Source organism: Pleurodeles waltl, chromosome 4_2 (genome assembly GCF_031143425.1).
Source record: "Pleurodeles waltl isolate 20211129_DDA chromosome 4_2, aPleWal1.hap1.20221129, whole genome shotgun sequence".
Classification (NCBI taxonomy): Eukaryota; Metazoa; Chordata; class Amphibia; order Caudata; family Salamandridae; genus Pleurodeles; species Pleurodeles waltl.
This window is the reverse complement of record NC_090443.1, coordinates 809,905,844-809,927,052: the sequence shown is the minus strand read 5'-3', so window position 1 is coordinate 809,927,052 and position 21,209 is coordinate 809,905,844. Positions and strand designations below refer to the sequence as shown.

The 21,209-nt window shown below is 41.8% G+C and overlaps 1 protein-coding gene across 1 annotated transcript in view; it reads right to left on the bottom strand.

Moving 5' to 3' along the window:
* The window catches only part of DNAI4 (dynein axonemal intermediate chain 4), a 214,517-nt gene that overhangs the window by 66,046 nt on the left and 127,262 nt on the right, over nucleotides 1–21,209 (bottom strand). The window contains exons 9-11 of the mRNA XM_069232482.1: nucleotides 15,377–15,519; nucleotides 12,315–12,401; nucleotides 6,190–6,341 (exon numbers count right to left, since the gene is read on the bottom strand). Of these exons, the coding sequence (XP_069088583.1) occupies nucleotides 6,190–6,341; nucleotides 12,315–12,401; nucleotides 15,377–15,519 (382 nt within the window). The remainder of the gene's footprint in view (nucleotides 1–6,189; nucleotides 6,342–12,314; nucleotides 12,402–15,376; nucleotides 15,520–21,209) is intronic.

Below are 21,209 nucleotides of genomic sequence, written 5' to 3'. Positions count from 1 at the left end.
TAAACTGTGATTTTAAATTATGCATTGTTTAAATGTGCTTGTAGCTGAGAATCTTTTCCCATGAGAAACGACTGCTAGAAGAGGATATTCTTGCTAATGTAACATTTTATGTGTATTGTGTATGAGACTGACTTTCTCAGGAGGAGAACAATGGAGATACTGACTGGAGTGGAAGCTGCAACAATATTGTTACCTGGCAAGCCGGATGATGAGGACATTGCAGGACAACCAATCAATGACATGTGAATGGAGTAATGGTAGAATTCATAGATTTGGAGTTTTAGTTTTATTGGACAAAGTGTGAACATGCGATTAACTGACCAATAGGGATTTGGGATATAGTTTTAGTAGTTTTATTTTAACAGAACTGCACTGAGAGACGACACCGTCATTGCCCATTTTCTTGCTGGCCGAAAGGTCAGTATTTTCTTGTGCGTCCTGACAAGAGACGTGCTTAACTTTAATGCTCAAAGACTTTGCATTTCTGAACTTTGATGCTGAATCCTGATGCCTTGCTGATCGACTGATGTCCTGAGGACGAGGAATGACTCGGCTTGCTGATCAACATTGAGGATAGGTATTATGAATTAGGCTGTTGACTATCGTGTGTATTTGCTTTTCCTTTCTAGGTATCCACTGCACTGTTTTGATAGAGCCATAGTTAGATGTTTTTCCAAATTTGTGTTACTAAATTGTTTTGCATGAAGTCCAACATGCTAATGCGAATCTGGTGTTAGTTAAGGATCCTCACTAACAAAATTATGCTAATGGGGAATAATGCTTGATGAATTTCTCTGCTGATTTCAGATGTATGTAATCACTTTGACACAGTTGACTTTGTTATTAATTTGTACAATAACCTTAGAATGTGTTGTTCAAGCCTTGATTAGATTAAGTTTCTTTCGCCGCTTTGGCGAAATGTGTTTCATTTGATTTTGAGATTAACCTACATGACCTTAGCATTGTTAATATAGGGAAATAAATATTCAAACTTTTACTAAGAGGTGTGGTTATTCATGACTGAAAGGTCATGGTGCGTGACAATTACTGACTCCATTGATTATTACTGTTATTGATTGTTGCTGATTATTGATATTGTGTATTGATTATTGATTTTTGATCTGCATGTACTGGAGCTATGGTAGGAACATCTTAACTGCGAGTCAAAAGGTTCATCAACCTATTTGCGTCCCCTTGTAAGTTTACTTATTAAGGTCAGACGTGTTAACATATCCCATAAGGTTCTGATAAAAAGACTGAGTGATTGTGAGATTCATGACAAGGCACAAGCTTGGTGCATGTTGTTTTGTGGAAGGACATTCATTCCAAGTGATAGTTCCACGATTCTCCTCCATGAATCATCAGCTTGAGTCTGGGGATTCCTCCGAGATCTGCGACAAGTCCCACTCTTTTTAACATCTATGCCTACCCTTCAGTGGACATTGAAGAAACTTTTGGGCGCCCTCTGGTTTCATATGCAGATGATACAGTACTGATTTTGTTGCAGTCCTTGGTGGTGGAGGGGTGCTCTATATGACCTGAGCGGTGCAATGGATTAATGACTTGCCTAAAACTGAAATCCAATAAAATGGAGGTTCTTACTACTGACAAACCTTTTTTGAGTTGCGCATCTCACTGGTGGCCTGAGGTACAACCCCAGGTTCTTAAACCTGCTGTGAAGAGACTGGGAATCTGCTTCGATGATAAGCTTTCATTTGAACCTCAAATTAAAGTGGTAACTTCTCCCTGTTTCAGTTTGCTTAGAAGCATGAAGAAAATCATGTGGATTTTTTTCCGTTTGATTCAGAGAATGATTGCTCAGAGTCTGATCATCTCATGCTTAGACTATTGCAACATCTAGTGTTTTAGCACCCCCAAGTATGCTAGGGATAGATTGCAAAGTATCCTGAATGCTGATGCTAGGCTATGTCACCTGTCTAGTTCTCATTCAGTCTCCAATCAGCTACCATCTCTGCACTGGCTCACTCTGGTGAAGCACATTCAATTTAAGGTGTGTGTGATACTTATCACGTTCTTAAGAATTCTGGTTCATCCCGCTAGATGTCTGGGATCATCTGAGCTTAACCTGTCAACTATGTCGCAGTTTAAGTTAATTAGGCAAAGAGGTAACACTTTCCATTGTTTGGGGTCTAGTCTGTGGAGCAAATGTCTGGTAAACCTTCACAGAAATACAAAACACATCACTTTCAGGAAACAGCTTAAGACCTGGCTGTTTTAGAGCTTGTAATATTTTGTCTCTTTCTTGTGTTCTTTGTTAGGCACCCTGCAATCCAGTACTTAATAGCAACTTACCAGCAACACATACTTCACATGAGTAAATTATGATGACCCACAGAAATGTTTCAAGACAAGTAAGAGTGTGCTATGATCCTAAATCTCAGATACTCTTTGAAATTTAAGAAAATGTGTTACATTGTACATAAGGAGAGCACAGCCCACCTTTCTTCAGTTCATGCATCTTATTACTGCTGATGTTTTTTTCCAGAATTAGTAAACTGGATGACTTTAAATTAGTGCAGAGCAGTAATGCAAGCCATTACTAAATTCCTCTATTGAGTCAGGCAGAGGTCCTTTAAGATTCTTTCTCAAAGATGCAGTACCAGATGCTGTTACTAGATGTTTCTTTTGTCTCAGACACATCATTGATGATTCTTTCACAAAGGTGTAATACCACAAGCGGTCACTAGATATTGCTCTTGAGTCAGACGCTAAAACTTTCTGTACCATGCTGCAGTATATTAAGTTGCTGCTAGATGTTCTATAGGCCCTCACCACTGCACCTTCAATTTCAGAAAATAAGAGAATTATGAAAAGATATGACTACCTTGAACATCTTTTTTTTGAAAGTGGAAGAGAACAATGGAAAAACAGACCACACTTTTGAACATGCAGATCATACATAGGGTGTGGCTTCAATACATATATTTACATATTCACTTGCGAAAGTCTCAAGATATTTACTACATTTCCAAATGCTAAATAAATATGCCAGTACTGAGGTATAATGGCAGTAGTCATTACTGCTGCTATCCGTGTACTTCCTGTACGTTCTGGAAGAAGGCGGTAAAGACAAACTAATTATAGGAAACTGGATTATTGTTTGGGATAGACAAGCATCCACATCAAGCGATAAGGCCACCACCTGCTAAATGTCACACATATCAAATAAACCTGTGCTCAATCCCTTGTAATATGACACATGTTTAAAGGTAATGTGTAAAGCGTATTTAAGCAGGGAATATAGAGTAGAAAAGGTCACACAAAACACAATAACACCCAACAACAATTTCAAAACAACAAGAACGTTTTATGAGTAAACTAAGACTAAAATGACAAAAATCTATTAAGAAGAACCAGGGACATTTTGATTTTTATTTTAAGAGAAAATAGCACCAATAAAACAGAAAGCGCCAATAACAGTCAATGGTCATGGTAGACTGGGAGATAGGGATGATTTGAGCCTGATCTTGATGTAGCCATGGCATATAAATCAACTGGATCAGTCCCGGTGAAAGTCTGGAACTAAATTTGAAAAAGTTTTTAAGCCACACTTCAGAAAGGGACTTTTTCGCATTTTTTAAACAAAGGCATTGAACTGTCTTCTTCTAACTCCAAGTGCAGAATAACACTTGCCACTTTATAAGAAGAATAATTTCACCCACTGCTGAAATTGTAGCTGGCACTACAGAACAGAAGTCCACGTTGGAGCTCTGGGGCTCTGAAGATTTCTTGCTGAAAATGTTCTAAAGTCCAAACGCAGAATTATACTTAATCATTTTTTTGGAGGTGCAAGGATCCTTCAGTGGGATTCAGCAAAAATGAATTCAGACACTGTGGAAATGTCGGCGCTTGACAACATTATCCGATCTCAAGGCATCACCGTCATCTCCTACGTACATTTCACCCAACTCACAGACAAAACAACCACAGCCAGAACCAGCTTCATCAACTGCATGACAATGGATGCTAATCAACTGCCTGCAGCTCAACTCTGACAAAATGGAAGTACTGGCCTTCAGCACCAAGATCTCCCCATGGAACTCCACCTGGTGGCCATCAGTTAGGACCAACACCAACATACCATGCAAGAAATCTAGGTATCATCCTGGACGACAAGCTCAACATGACAGCTCAAGTAGATGCAGTTCCACCTCCTGCTTCCAAATACTTCGCAAGCTGCAAAAAATCTTCAAATGGTTGCCAGACGGACCATCAAGTAAGCACTCATCACCAGCATGCTGGACTACGGCAACACTTTGCGCCAAAATCACCAAACAACTCCTACACAGACTCCAGACCATCCAGAACACCACTGCAAGACTCATACTTGACCTTCCACGCTGCACCCACATGGAAGCTTCACTGGCTCCCCAATCCAAACTTCTCACTCACACACACGAAGCCCTACACAACACAGGACTAGGATACCTGAACAGCTGCATACACTCACCAGCCACCTATGTTCTGCCTCAATCGCACACATTCCCTGCATCTGCAAAACAAAAGCTGGAGGTCGCTCATTCTCTTACATCGCACCCAAGACACCGAAAATCCTTTACACTTCAGAGACTCACTTCTTGAGTTCTGCAAGAAGCTGCAGACTTGGCTATTCATAGAAGCACCTTGGGGACCACAAACCTACACACATTCCCAAGCACCTAGATACTCTCTTGGGTGATTAGTGCGCTATAGAAATCAGTATAACAACCTATTGTGTGGCTCTTGGGAAGGTGTTCGCACCTCAGTTACACCTCATTCATGTGAAGTACAGGCTGACTTGCATCGGAAGCTCAATTCATCTGCTCTTTTGGATTTAACATCTTGCCATGTGTACTCAAGTCCTCATCTCTTGTACAGAGCATGTTGGGCGCAGAATAACTGCCTCAAACTTAACAGAGACACAACAGATTTTTTTTTTTTACAATGACAAATCTCTGGTTTTGATCACTTCCTGGTGGCCTACTGACTTTGGCTCTCAATCCATCTTTACCTGCTCAGCTATAGATCTGGGCATTATTAATGCCATCAAACTCACCCTTGGGACACAAATCAATCAGGTATCTAGAACATCCTACATGCTCCTTAAATGTCCTAGAATGATTGGCCCATGTTTCCCTCTCGATACCCCTTAAAACTATCACTCATTCATTAAATACCACTAAGCTATATTTACCTAGGGATTCCAGTCTATCTTTTCCACCATCTACAATTATCCAGAATTCAGTCGTTAGACTGATTTTAGGGCTTTCTCCTACCACCCCAGTGTCATCCCATCTTAATTCCTTATACTGGTTGGCCATTAAAAAGCAAGCACTAGATATTTAACGCCCTGTGCATGGTCCAAAAAGTGATCAACAAACATAGGTCCAATTTACTAAATGAATACATTTACTTCATACCTTTATTCTTGTATCGTCCCTTTCATCCTCTCTGGTATGCCTGAGATAAACGATTGATGATCCCTTGCGTATTCAATCCCCCGACCAAGGGCCACTCTTTTTCTGACCTGGCCTCCAAACTCTGCAACAACCTGCCTCTATTACTCAAATCCACCGTCTGCCCCTCAAAGTTCACAAAGTACCTTAAAGCTCATCTTTTCCGATAATTTCCTTCTGATTTTCCTTCTCACGTTTTTTCCAATCTCCCTTCCTCTTTCTCCTTTTTCCTACCTCTCATACAGCACTAGGACACCAAGATATTTGTTGTGCTAAATTAATTCATTAAAGTAACATAACAGAATATAATAAGAGTTCTTGTTGACAGTCTGGCCTTGGAGCCAGCCCAGACTCGTCAAGGAATTCAGGGATAAAAGATTGTAATTATCGCATGCAGAGAAGGAGTCATCTAATCTTAATGTAGTGAACACGTGGTGACTACCTGTAGTGGTTACAGAGGGGAGTTAGGGCCAACGTACTGGGATGAAAGATAAAGTGGTATTGCTTGAATTCTAAATGTTCTGTGTAAGGTAGTATCACCATACTACAAATAGGGCTAGGGAAATCACCTTGGTTTGGTAGTCTTTTCATTATTTGAGAGGGATGAGGAGCTCCTGAAATTGAGAATACATTTTAAATTGCTGCAGGTTCCAGGTAACAAAGTATACATTTTCTAACTTTAATGTATGTTAGGCATCTTTGGCCCAACAAAATATTTAGAATTGAAACCTACTTGCTGTCCATCACTGGGATAGAGTTATTGTTCTGCACGTTGTAGATTGCCACAGTGCCATTGTACATCCCGACTGCTAGAAGGTTTGGATTTGATGCAGAGAAGTCCACTGCTGTAACACCCGCTTCACAATGAACAATTCGTTCTGGCCACTGAAATGGTGTAAATACCGAATTTTAGAAACAGTTTTAAGTCAAGTGTTTTATTGTATCAATCATTTCCATATTTTGTCTTCTCTTTCGATTGCTGGTGGAAAAACAGAGTAAGATATGTTACAATGAAAAACAACATTTTTGTATAAAGAGAAGGTGCAACTTTGTGCTTCACCCTTCATATTCTGCTGCTAGTGCAGCGTGTCACAATTGCTATGGCTTGCAAAAGGCAGGGGTCGCATTGGGTGGGGGTAGCTCATTTAAAAAATAAAAGCTCAGGAAAAAAGAGATGGGAATAATGAAGTGTGAGAAATAGCATTAATATTAATAAAACTAATTTACCAAAATTAAGTTTGTACTGTATGTGAACAGGCTCCAAATGTAGCACCTTTCCTTCACACTGCCACAGTTCCTTACAGTAAATGTTGACTTATCCTGAACCACTATGCCAATTAAATCCAAATATCAACAAAAGGGTGATGTTTTGAGGGGAGGGGCTATCCTGCATTATGACTCACTTCAGATTGGTTCCTGTCCATAGCGTTAGCAGACAACAATGGATCATGGTGGGACTGGCTGGTTCTTAGATAAAAGCCTACCAGACAGCACAACTCTCTGGTTGCTAAAGACTTCTTGTGGACATTCTGAAAGCTGACCTAGGAATGCCTTATTTCTTTTAGACTGTCCAACATGACTTTCCCTCCCATGAAGCATAGCCGGTTTACTGTATTCTTCAATGAGTGCTCGCTTTCTGGAAACAGGCTTTTACATTTTGTTCTTATCTTGTCACATTTGATGTGCAAGCAAAGACAAAGGTTAAATGTCAGGCTTTGCCCACCAAGTGAGCTTCATGCTTGCTTTTCTTTCTATGACATCAAAGTTAAAGGATTTATCTGACAACCTGGTGGGGGTGGGGGAAGGGGGATTAAAGGAAAGTGTGTTTTCTAGCACACAACAAAATGTAAATTCCCCTAACTGTGCAAATGTATTCTGAAGTGTGCTGGAAACAAACATTTTAGTACGACTGGAGTTCGACTGCCTTTCTAAAGAGTTTTTAAGAACCTGCCAGAATTTTCCAACTGAGAAGCAAGTACAGCTGAACCAATGATATTTCATGCACTGGCAAGAAATCTACTAATCTCGAATCTCCACTCATGAAAATACTGATGAGCCAGGACAATTTCCATCTCCTTCAGCTATATTTCCCTCTCAATTCACAGACACTTCCTGAAATATATCGCCTCCACCCACACATCAACATGCCAGGGGAACTCTGCCTGCCAGCCATTTTCAAGAAGCTCCTCTCACTCTCAAATTTACTGTCATTATATTTCTGGACCTCTTAGCAACCTTTGATACGGTTCATCACCTGATTCTCCTCATGCATTTTCACAACTCTGGGCTCAAGGAGAAAGCAGTAGGCTGGACCTTCTTTCTCTCGAAGTGTATACAAATCATTGTGATTCTACCTTTCACCTGGTCTCATTGTGAAATTAACTTCAGTTTAAAATAAGGCCCTTTGCCTGCTCCATTCTTGTTCCTCATCAATCACAGCTCATTTCCCTATCTCATTGTATACTTTACCATAATTGGTACAAAAAGGCAAATGAAAATCAGATCTTGCAGAGTGGTGGCTAACACAAAGCCTTTCGACTGGTGGCTCTAGAAATAAGCATCTGCCCTCACTAGCACCCATAGTAATAACAGCTGGGGTAACCTTAACACTGACCTCAGCCTTGGACACCAGATCAATAGTCGTAATGACTTCCTTCCATAAACAAAAAACCTTCAGGAGCATCTTCCCCTTTCTGGTCTTGTAACTGAATGTACCTGAGAATTTGCTTTGCACTCTAAAATGGATACAGAATACTAATCTTGCATCTGCAAGCAGATCACATTAGCCCAGCCCTAGGTGCCTTACACTGGCTTCTTGTTGAAATGGAGCATTCTTCAAAGTCATCTGCATTACCCTACATGCTTTATAAGGAATAGGAGCTTGCTTCTGCCAGGGGAAATTTGTTATGCATCACTTCCTATGAAGTCGGCACTTTAAGATATACAACAGAATCAAAACTCTAATGGACAAAAAACCAAGCAGCGGACTTCTCTGTCTGGACAGCAACATTTTGGAACATGCTCTTTTCTCAAAGAAGAAATATTCACCACTCATTAGCCCTTTGCAAAGAACTGAAATCTTTGCATCCTTGCTTTATATATACGTCTAGGTCACACAGCACGACCATTACAGTATGTTTGGCCATCTCAATTATGTAGTGGACTACCAGTTGGAAAACGTGGCTCCTCTCCCGCTTGGTCCCCATAGTAAGAACACATGAAGGAATCGACTAGACTCTTGGTGAATACACTGATCTTCTTACAGCTCGCTGTGTCACAACCAGAGAATATCATTGATCCTCACGCACAACACCTGAATGCACATGCAACACATCTATCACTCCTGCATATAGGCATCATGCGTTTCTTTGCACTACCTCTGCTCACCAGTCATCGCGGCACATCCTCATTACACTTCTTTCACCACATGCATTGCTATTCCTCTTAACAGTACAGCTGGAGCACCACTCCAGAACTTTGCAACTAACACTCTCCTCACCTACATTCATACACTTGCATGCTACCGAGGGGGAGGTAACAGCACTTCTGGTCACATTAGTGGCAGCAGTGCACTATTAATGCCATGGCAATGAATACCATCAACAATTTTACTCGTCCCAAGATAAAATAGAATTGTCAAAAGTAGGTATGGCAGACAACAAAGAAGTCTAACCCTTAGCAAAACTTACCAATAACAACAGACACCATCAAAGTTCTGCTAGAGGGCAAAGGTGACAGACATTTAACACTGCCTTAATCACCAAAGGTGAATATGAGAAAAACACAAATGAAGCCTTATACCTGAAATGTTGTCATTCCATTTTATTCAACCTTGAAATATAGCCAAACAAAACTGTAACAACAAACCTTAATGTCACACATCTAGTGTACTCACTTATTGTTAGTATAGTCTGATGAATTGCCCATGTTCGTATATAATTAGTTTAAAAGTGACATTATCTCACATGGATGCAACAACACTAATCTCTTTCAGCATGCACCATATAACATTATAAATGATATGTATTTTATATCAGAAGCATTTCTTTCCTCAGTCTTATTTCAAATAGCATCAATCAGTGCTTCACTAGTGAACTGGTAAGCTGTCAAAATGCAAGCATACACTTTACATTAGAACAGCTTCTAGCCCCCAAACATATTGCATGAAGGCATCGAACAAATCATGGCTAAGGGAAGGAAAGCACCCTCTAAAACACAAACTCTGTGGACGTCTTCCACTCCTCTTACTGTTGTCAGAGTGTTCTCAGTAACCAAATGGGGGGAGGGAGTGGCAGCTGGGAGGAGAGAGGGCTGGACGAATGGGAAGGCTGGGGGGTGGGGCCACAGGGAATGGCAGCGGCGGGAAAAAAGAAAGAAACGGAGGTGAGGAGGCGGGAGGGGCCGCAGGGGACGCAGCGGCTGGGGAAGCTGGAACGGAGCAAGCAGAGACAAAGGGAACGGAACGGTGAGGTGGAGGAGGGAGGCGGTAGGGGCCGCAGGGGACGCAGCGGCTGGGGAAGCTGGAACGGAGCAAGCAGAGACAAAGGGAACAGAACGGAATGGTGAGGTGCTGGCGCTGGGCGGCAGAGCGGGGATCGACCTGCCTGCTAATGCAGGGTCAAGGGTTGCTCCTCTTGAATCCTTGAAGTGATCTGAAGTCTGGGGTTTTGGGTCCAATACTTATACCCATTTCTGCCTTTCAAGCTGGCAAACTGCAAAGCAAAGTCTCAAGTATTTGTAAGATCCTTCCTTGCCCAGGCCAGGCCCCAGCCACACACCAGGGGGTTTGAAGACTGCATTGTGTGAGGGCAGGCACAGCCCATTCATGTGTGAGTGACCACTCCTCCCCTCCTCTCCCTTCCAGCACAGATGGCTCATCAGGATATGCGGGCTACACCCCAGCCCCCTTTGTGTCACTGTCTAGAAAGAGGTGCAACCAGCCCAACTGTCAAAATGACCCAGACGGGGAATCTACAATCAGACAGAGTCACAGAATGGTTTAAGCAAGACAATGCCCACTTTCTAAAAGTGGCATCTTCAAACGCACAATCTAAAGACCAACTTAACTAAAAATGTATTTTTAAATTGTGAGCTCAGAGACCCTGAACTTCTTATTTCTATCTGCTCCCAATGGGAATCTGCACTTTAATAACATTTAAATGCAGCCCCATGCTAACCTATGAGAGATAGGCCTTGCAACAGTGAAAAACAAATGTGGCAGTATTTCATTGTCAGGACATGTAAAACACATAAGTACATGTCCCACCTTTAAAATACACTGCACCCTGTTCATGGGGCTACCTAGGGCCTACCTTAGGGGTGCCTTACATGTATAAAAAGGGAAGGGTTAGGCCTCGTAAGTGAGTACACTTGCCAAGTCAAATTGGCAGTTTAAAACTGCACACACACAGACTCTGCAGTGGCAGGTCGGAGACATGTTTACAGGGCTACTTATGTGGTTGGCACAATCAGTGCTGCAGGCCTACTAGTAGCTTTTGATGTACAGGCTCTGGGCACCTCTAGTGCACTGTACTAGGGACTTACTAGTAAATCAAATATGCCAATCACGAAAAGCCAATCACACATACATTTTACATGGCAGCACTTGCACTTTAGCACTGGATAGCTGTGGTAAAGTGCCCAGAGTAACAAAAACAGAGTCCAGCACACATCAACAACCTGGGAAACAGAGGCAAAAAATTAGGGGAGACCATGCCAAGGATGCCAAGTCTAACAATAGATAATTGATGTAATGAGTTTTATTGTATAAATGTTTATAAAGACAAAGGTGTAAAATAAACTTATGGTTGACTGATTGACTTCACAGTGACAATTCACAGGCTCAGCAGTAAAAGTGCACAGTCTTGCTAGGAATAACCACTCCAAATCACATCACCTCACTGGTTTACACAGAGCAGATGGAGCCAAGAGGCCGGGACAGAGGGTGGTGAATATGTGAGGATGGAGAGGGGGAGCAGCTACCCCAACACTCTTCTGACTGTTGCTGCAAAAATGCTTTCATCAACCAAAGTGGCACATGCAAAGAGTTCACAGATACAGTAGTAAAAGTGCATATCCTTGCCAAGAACAATAGGAATAAAAGGAGCAATATTGTATATTTTGAATGTATGTCCTGTCTGGTCTATTATAGTTAATAAAGATGAGGATGTTGTAACTAAGTGGGGGCGGAGGGAGGGTAGCCAGGGAATTACTTGCATCTCAGATTCTACTCTGTCAAATACATGGTAGAATGAACATTTGTATGCCATTACCTTTGGTATTTTTCTTATCTATATGCATTTATTGCAGCAGAGCTTTGACGTATGCAAGCTGTGCTTATAGATGCTGTTTTTTTAAACTGGAAAACGGGTGCTTCAAGCCTCTGGGGATGGGGAGCAGGTGATGGTTTGGCTAGCTTACCTGAATTGCACTCTGACGTCTCTGGTCACAGGTAAGAGCAAGAACTTGGCCATCTTACCTAATCAGCAGAATTCCCAATGCTAGTTCCGTACCTCTAGCAATTGTGCTTCTGTAGTGCCTTGTATGATCCACTGTTACATCGCCCTGCTGCTTAGCAGATACATTCATGATTTATAAATATTCATAAATATGCATATAAAAGAACAATATGCATACTCCTTTACCCACCCTCGAATATTTTACCATGTTACATTATAAAAGGACTATGCAAATTATTGAGTGCATAAGAAATATAATATATTACAAGAAAGGCCAATGCTAGAAAAAGTAACATTACACCGAGTATCAATATATTTAGAAATAAACAGCAAATAAATAGCACAACCTTGACCAAAGACACTGAAAAATCACACATCATTTAACTGTTGAGGTATTTACCGTAGTGTTCTTTAGTGACCAGCAACATGCTAATCCACCCTTCTGCTTCTTAAAACCAAATTCTCCATAGCCAACTGCCAACAGATCCTGAAAAGAAGAAAGACTCAATAACAACATGATAGATTGTTTGTATACAAATATGCATAGTTTTGGATACAGTTTCACAGTTTAGAAAATATTGATGAACTCCACCTAGAGAACTTCTGGTAAGGAAAGAGAGTAAAATAAGTGAAAGAATATCTCTTGTATGTTTGTTGAATAAATGAGCAGGACCCCACGCTGGAAACAAACTATAACAACACAGTAGTGTGTGGGATCTGCATACAGAATACAAAAACATCATTACCACTTAAATGATGCAAATAAAATTATAAATACATTAAACTTTGACGAAAGAAAATGCATTGTTGATAAAGAATCGATGAGTAAAGTTTGAAGTGTCAGGGATCTGGAAAAGTATTTTTTTTTACTATCTCTCTTACCATTAGGGGTAAACCTACTTAAAGCTGGTGCAGCCCCTTTCAGGATCTTTGATAGCAAATGTAACACAACTCAAACAGAAAACATGACTGTGGGAAATCTGCCTATTCTGCGTGGTCACACTGCATTTTTCTACTCTTTGCCTTACTTTATTTTTTTGCTGGCTTTATAACTGTGTGCACTTTACCCCTGCTAACAAGCAGTAAAGTCCATGTGCTCCCCATTTAATGATGATTAAATTGGCTTTTTCCTAGTTTATATATTTACCCTTCCTATAAGTCCCTAGAATATGGTGTAGAAAGTGTACCCAAGGCCTGGAACCTAAATGCCAATAGTAGACTGCAGCACTGCTATTCACTACAGTGCCAATGCAAACATGGCTTAAGGCCTGCCCTGTGTAACCTGACTGTGGATGTGTAAACCTTGTCATGCAACCTGGTTAAAGAGATTTTTTGGCAGGTAAAAACTTTCCTTTTAACTATTAGTAAGTCACCCCTATGTAGGCCCTGTAGCCCACAAAGTAGGGTGTGCGGTGTTTAACAGTGGGACATGTAGAAAATTAATGTTGCCATGTCCCTACAGTGAAAAGGCCTAAACAGCTATTTTCACTGTGATCGACCTATATGTCCTATGGCGAAAACCAGAGAATGGATTAAAATACAAATACTGTATCTCAGGAACTGGACCAGCTAGAACAATAATTAAACTACTTTATTAGTTATTAAAAATGCAATTCAGTCGTGAATTCAGATTTTCTAATAAATATTAAAGAAAAGTAACTTTTAGAAAGCTACCTTTTCTCTGTCTGAGGCTCCCAGAGGCTAATTTGAATTAATTCTCTGGCTTCTGCCAGCCTGTAATTGGTCTAAATAAGGTGTGAATTTCCTCCTGGGACCAAGACAATAGGCCACTGTGACTGACAGGTTGACCTGAATGGGCAGGGATGACTCCTTTCAGCTCAGAAGAAGGGCAGGTGCCGCACTCATCCTGTTGAGACCACAATGTCAAATCCTGCTCGACAGGTTTGTGAGTAATATATAATGCTTGGGGCACACTTGAAAGGGAGAGAAGAGGATGCCAAGCCAATTTTTGTGGATTCTATATCTGGTTGCTAAAGGCCTTTGCTTTTGTCCTATCAGACGTCTGTCTCTGGGTTTGCTGCAGGTACAGTGTTTGCTTCTGTGCCCAAGTTTAGTGTGGCCGAAGACATTTGCCATCTTGAAAATGCCCTGACACATGGCATCTTGAGCTTATTTACAGTAGGGCAAACACACTGCTGCAAAAGTGGGTAGGGTTACCCCCTGGGATCTTCTACTCCATTGATTAGGGAGGGACCAGGAGTTACCCCCACTCACTAGCTAGTGCCAAACATAAATGTGGCATCCCCTGGCACCCCCACTTTCTGGATTTACGGAAGATCAGAAGAGGACTGGGCCTGTTGTCAGTGACCTGAGAGGAGCCCTGAAGAACTGGACCTGCTTCCTTTTGCAACTATGACAAATGAGCGGACTCCATGGGAGAGTTGAATGACCTCCTTTTCACAGGGAGATAAACTGCAATAGGTCTTTTACTGAAAGTACTCAGCTGACTAGTGGAAACTGGACCTGGGCTGAACCCGACTGCTGGACTTTGCCTGACATCATGTGAGTCTCTAAGGGCCTCCCCCTGATGTCATGGAGGGCTTTACAGGTGTACTCCTGTGGTTGTTGTGACTAAGTCAGAAGTTAAAATCTATGACCAGGACAAACCTGGTTGGTGTATCCAACCCGTGCTCCATCGCTGTTGTCCTCAAATAATGCCTGGGTCCAGGTCTACAGCAACTATTGGCTACCAGTGGTTCTTTGTGCTTCTTAGCATTCCTTTTACTTAAAACTTTAAAGATTCATATCCACGGTTCCCCTTCTTGGATTTTTGTTACTGTAGTGTTGTTTTGTTTATTACATTTTAAGTCTAATTTGCTAATTCAGTTTGGTTTTTTTATTGTTGTGCATTATAACTTGATTACTGTTCTGGTACTGCATAAATACTTTACACATTGCCCTAAGCTAAACCTGTTTGGTCTGTGCCATAGCTGCCAGTGGGTTGAGCTCAGGTTAGTTTTAGCAACTTTCAGGGTTCACCCTGACAAAAGTTGTGATTATTCCTTGAAGGGGGCTATCGCCCAATGTCTTACATTGACCACTTCAAAAGCATAAGAAAAACTGAAAAAGACAATGACATATGTATTCACCAAAAGGGGACAACATGGACTAATCGACAGGATCTGCTTACAACGCTTCTAGAAGGCACAGTAACCAGATGGTATAAGTTGCAAACCTAACCACTATCAATAAAACTGGCTTTCCGCCAGACGTAAACACAAAAAGCGACAAATCATAACCTATTTAACAGCTGTTTCCTTCGATTTCTCTGTTATGGACACCCGTGTACTCTTGCTTTACAAATGCTTGGCTTTGTTTAGACAGAACAGTGTGATTCATTCCCACATACAACCTACTTGAAATTGAATTTGATAGAGCTCAATATTCTCAATATGAGGATGAAAAGGTGAAGTAGTAGAGCATATGTATGTAGCAACTTACCGGGTTCTTTTTATTCCAAGCTGTGCTGCTTACATTGCAACCTTTTGTCAACTCACATGCGAAGGACCATAATCGATTGAGGCTCAGCGTCACAGTGTCAGGGCACACATCTTTCACTTCAATTCCATAACTAAGGTCGGGGTCTAAAGGACAGGGGCAAAGAAATGCGATTAGTATTCTACTGATGCACTCTTCCAACCCACATCACAGGCAAATTTTGCTTTATCACTTACACAACAGTAAACACAAGCACTGCATGGTACTTTTCAAGAAACAGTAAGGTCTCCTGTGGACCACATAACACTGAAGTAACATCATTATGCAAAAAATGCAGCAATGAAAATACAAGATGCCAGGCATTCTCTTGCTAGGCTCCTAGGATCTGGCACTCTGGCACTCCCTCCTCAACCAGACTAGGCAAACTCCCACACTATCGCACTTTTGAAGGAATGGAGTACCATCTTTTTCAAAAGACCTCATTCACATACCATTTTGGATGATGGACCCTCTTTGGTACGCACACATGTCCTAGCTGCATGCCACTCCTTTATCCATTGCCTCTGTGTTTCTTCTCTTCATCCCTACCTTTGCATTGCGTAGGTTGGCTCTCTATAACTCCTTTCACATACACGCCACCTACTGGGGTAGGGCAGGTGGAGTCATAGGAATTCAGCTTTAGAAAATTATTTTGGGGTCTGCTGTGGCGGGTGTGAGTGAGAGAACTGCAAATTGCTTGACTCAATAGAAGTGTATTCGTCATCAGAGCATTTTCGAATTGAATTTCTTCCAAACCCACTGAAACACAACCAACATGTGGACGAAAAAGACAATGTAGGGTCTCTCTTGAATCTTCAAAGAACTATATATATATACCGTACAAAGCACGTAAAATGAAAACGTATAAAACTGCTAAATGAACAAATACAAGTTTAACTCGGCATCTGTAATACATTTAATAGATAGATTTTTGTGTTATTTGTGGGGTTAATTAGTAAGGGAAGTTAAGGCAGTATTTGTGTGCTTCTTGATTGCAGTTGATTGTAGTGTTGTAATGAGCATCCTATTTGGTACCTTACACAATTTCATATTTTTGAAACTTTGGGCCAGATGTAGCAAAGCTTTTACGCGTTGCAAACAGCGAAAATTGCTGTTTGCGAGGCGCAACACCCACATCGCGATGCCCATTCCCATTTTGCGAGTCGGTAACCCTGTTCCCCTTCCTATTTGCGAGTCGCAGCGCGATGTAAGATTGCTTTGTGACCGCGAATGCAGTCGCAAAGCAATCACAGTTACCACCAGTGTCACACTGGTGGTAACCCATTCGCAAATCCCCTTTGTGAATGGCCTTGAAAACATTTTTTCAGAGCAAACAGTGGTCCTATGGACCACTGCCTGCTCTGAAAAAATGAAACTGACACGTTTCATTTTTTCATTTTGTAATGCATCTCGTTTTCCTTTAAGGAAAACGGGCTGCATTACAATAAAAAGAAATGCTTTATTTAAAAGCAGTCACAGACATGGTGGTCTGCTGTCTCCAGCAGGCCACCATCCCTGTGAGTGCTGCGACTCGCAAGGTGGTCGCAAATTGCGACCCACCTCATTAATATTAATGAGGTGGGCCTTTGCGACCCCCTTGCGACTCGCAGATGGTGTCAGGGACACCATCCTGCATCCTGCATTGAGACTTGCAAATTGCAAGTCGCTCAGACTCGCAATTTGCGAGTCGCAATGCAGGTATTTCCTACATCTGGCCATTTATCTTTTACAACACTTAGACATCACCGACTGTAAATATCGTTCCCATTGAAAATGTATTTTCTAAAATTAATTTATTTTTCTTGTTTTTAAGTAACTGGGATCACTAAGCAAGCAACTATGCAACACATAGTTGTCCAATATAAATATAGGTTTTCCTTTAATTGGTTTGCAGGGCAATGGTAAATAAACGTTGGCCTGAACAAATATGGGCTTGTTTACGGTTCGTGAATACTGGCCCAGTCCTGTTCCCACGTCTATGATTACCCTGGAGGGAGGGCTCCTTCCACACTGCCAGAGTTGTGTTATTTGTATATGTGTTTTCATGTCTACTAGTCACCCTGCAGCCTTCTGAGCTCTGACCTGAATATATTGTGTTAAGTACTTGTACCTGTGTGTAAACATATTAAAAACTCTTAAGTAAAAAAAAACAATAAAAAAAACTACAGTCCATGGCAAGGAATGAGACCATTTAAATAATGTTAATGTGTTAATGATTCCTCACGTGCATAGGGTGTTTGTCAAAAATACCGAAAATATCAACTTTGTGCAGGTGGCATTGCTTTCTGTGCACGCAACAGTGTAATTCCTTGGTGCAGACCTACATTTGTTGTGATGTGTGCCTATTATGGCTAGGCACCAAGGCAAACCACTGTATTTTAAACAAGGTCGGACTGGCCTGTGTGACAATATGTCAATGCCTGCCAGAATGGCTAGTTTGACAGATCAGGTTGTGGGTTGGGTTTTGGCTGTGTGTGGGCTTGTTGTACCTCTCTTGGGCGTCAGGTTCTCTCTTACCACACTGCGTGCAACAAGTACAGTACTCCACAAATCACCTATACAGCCTGTCTTTACAAATTCCTAATATCTCGATTTGCAAACCTCAAGGGGGGGGGGGGGTTGTTCCCAGATTATTTTCTGTCCCAGTCTGACCCTGATTCTATTTGTAGCTTATCTCCCATTAGAGGTTTTTTTCCTTCATGGATTTGAAATGGCAGGCACAAGCAGAAAAAAACCTAAGTGTGGTGGGCAGTCCTATGTTGATGCTCCTTTGGCCCTGTGGCACGGTTTCCACCAGTCAGAGTTCTGATGCAGTGGCACAATGAATCCCCACTTTATCAGCTTAAGTGGGGTCTACCTTCAGACATGATGACCTTGTGAACTTGTGAAGGGCCCAGTGGCATAATTTTGGAGGAAGTGTGTGTGTTTTGGGGGGGGGAGAAGGGGCACTGTTGGCTTGGCAGTTTGCTCTCCGGGTTCTGAGACAGGTCTCCTATGTATTTGCTGTTTTTTTATCACTATCCTGATTGAACAAGTTAAAACCACCTATTGAATTTTTTAGACCAGAAACATAATTACATTTAGTGACCAGTCTACCAAAAAAGTAGTAACTCTGCACCCATGTAAGTATTCCTTGAAAAGATGCAAATTTATTATATTTTGGAATTCATAAACATTGGCAGTAGCAGGCTTCGAAAGTTTCACCACTCTCAGGTCTCCAGGTTCACTATTGTCAAAATACCAAAAAGTGATGAGATGAAGGCCTGCACATAGTCTAACCACTGGCAGTCACTCAGGGTAGCATTCCAATCATTGTTTTGTGCCCACTGTTCCACACCAGACAGACAACCAGCCTGAGTTAGGGTGTGGTGAACAGAGTAAATGCACACAGGTTGGGGTAGGACTTTACATCAGTCACCCTGCCTTTACTCTGTCTGCACAAATTTGAGATGCACACCAACCCCACAGACATTTCTATACATTGGCATGAACCTCAGTCATGGTTAGTTTACGAAAGGTTTGCCAAACAGTTAATCAGTTAAGAATGATAGCAAGCTGTTGAGCTTTTCCAAATTGTTTTATTTTTCAGTAAAAACTCCTAAAGTGGGACTTTGTTTTTGAAAATAAAACAATCCAATGACTCTGTGGCCCCACACAATGGGAGTTAATTCCAATTGTGTAGGGGTCATTTTTCTCCACTCTAAATAGGGTGAACATTCAGAAGGCTTACCTCAGATGCTCCTTCTCAGTTGGGATGTCAGAGGATGTTTTACTGACTGAGTAAACTTTACTCTATAGGCATAAAACTTGTGAGCCGTTGACTAATGAGGCAGGCGGACCCTGAGTTTGGCAGATAAAATACTCTGTCGCCGCAACAAAGGAGTGCCATGTCTGGGAAACTCTAATCATCCCCAGAGGCTCACCAAATGCAAATCAGAGCTGGCACTGCTCCTCATGGGAACGGTCATCCCAAAACATGGTCATTTCAGCGATTCACCTTGCGTCCCACTGTTCATTTAGTTGGAAAATTTGAGATTGTCACCCACCACCCCCACCGTCCCAAGACCCTCTTCAAAATCTCATAAACTATGCTACTCCCCTGACTGGGCTCCACTTAAAAATATATGAATATGGGCTCCTCTGTCTGCAGCGCTCATAATCACTGTTCGAGAATAACATGACAGATGACCCGGGTGTCTGGTGAGGGGAGATATCCACAATCAAGGAAGCAAAGAAATATGAATAATGAAAAGTAAGAAAGGACAAATATGCGTGACAGAAAAGAATGGCTAGATACATAAGAGAAAGAACAGGAGCAGGAGGGAAGGGTGGGAGGAAGGAACATGAAAGGTAGAGTAGGGAGAGAAGATGAAGTCCATAATGGAAGGGTAAAGGAGTGAAGATAGTAAGAATGATTTAAATGAAGCGTGAATGAAGGGATGGATGGATGGAAGAACGGGCAGATAGGAGGGAAGAGTGAAAGGTAGGAAGGATGGCTGGATTGATTCATGGGTATGATAGTCAGTGGATCAGTGCAAGCATGGATGAACATGAGAGCATAAACGGATAAATGGTTGGATGTCAGAATGCAGGAAATCATGGTTGGGTTGATGGAAAGTTGAAGGGATGGACAGATGGATAGATGAATTTAACAAACGGAAGGGCGACAGAATGGATTTATAGATGGATATAAGGATGAAGGGGTGAAGAGAACTCTTCTAAGGAGGGTCAACTTGCTTCCTGTGTTGTTTGTCAATAAATGTTTGGTCCAAGTGGGGAATATTTTAATTTTCTGGCTACTCCCCTGTTCTGCTGGTACAATCAGCTGCGGCTCCACTGTAGTGAACCTAATGGTTGTGAGTATGGGGGAGCGGCGGCCCTGAAAATTTAATGCAGTGTTTCTGTTCGACAAAAAATCCCAAACTTGCAGGTTGCTCTACTTTTGATTTCTGCGTTTAATATTTGAAATGCAGCCTCTAATACAAGTCTTGCTGATCTTGACAAAGACAAATTCAGAGCAAAGTATTCTGTAGATCTGAATACTGTGTCATCCAGTCATTGTGTTTGGCTAATCGCTAAGGAACTCTTGCGGCATGATCCGACAACAGTTTCTGCAATCTTACATAATTGTCATGGAATCTACCCAGTTTCTATCAACAATGAATAGATGTATGCTAGAAATAACCATTTCATAAGAGGACACGGCATGCTTATTTTCAAAACCTAAGCATCATCTAAATTAAAATATTAAAATCCTTTAGAGTGCCAAACAGACAGTCCCGCCTCGTGGGGATTCCTGGGGGTGGGGCAGCACGTGGGGGAGTAAATTAACATAAAAAAAAAAAAAAAAAATAACTTACCTCTGCTCCCGCTCCGCCCCTCTACTGCATGCAGGCACAGGCTCCCAGCCAAATGTATGATGGAACAACAAATGCTGGAACCAGGCATGCCTGAACAATGTGGTCGGAACAAGGACTACATTGTTACCACAAATGCCTTTACCACGCATGCCTTTACAACAATTTTTCATTGTAAAAGCATGCCTAGTAAACGCATGTGTGGAAACAGCATGCGTGGTTCTAGCATGCGACCCCCACCTGCCCTAAGGCCCATAAGTACCCCACCCCTAATTCTAAAAGTACCCCGACCCCCCACCCACCCTAAAAACATCCAACCCCATCCCGCCCCTAAAAACCAAACTACCCCGATCCCCCACCCCCAAAAAACTAACTACCCCGATCCCCCACCCCCAAAAAACGAACTACCCCGATCCCCCACCCCCAAAAAACAAACTACA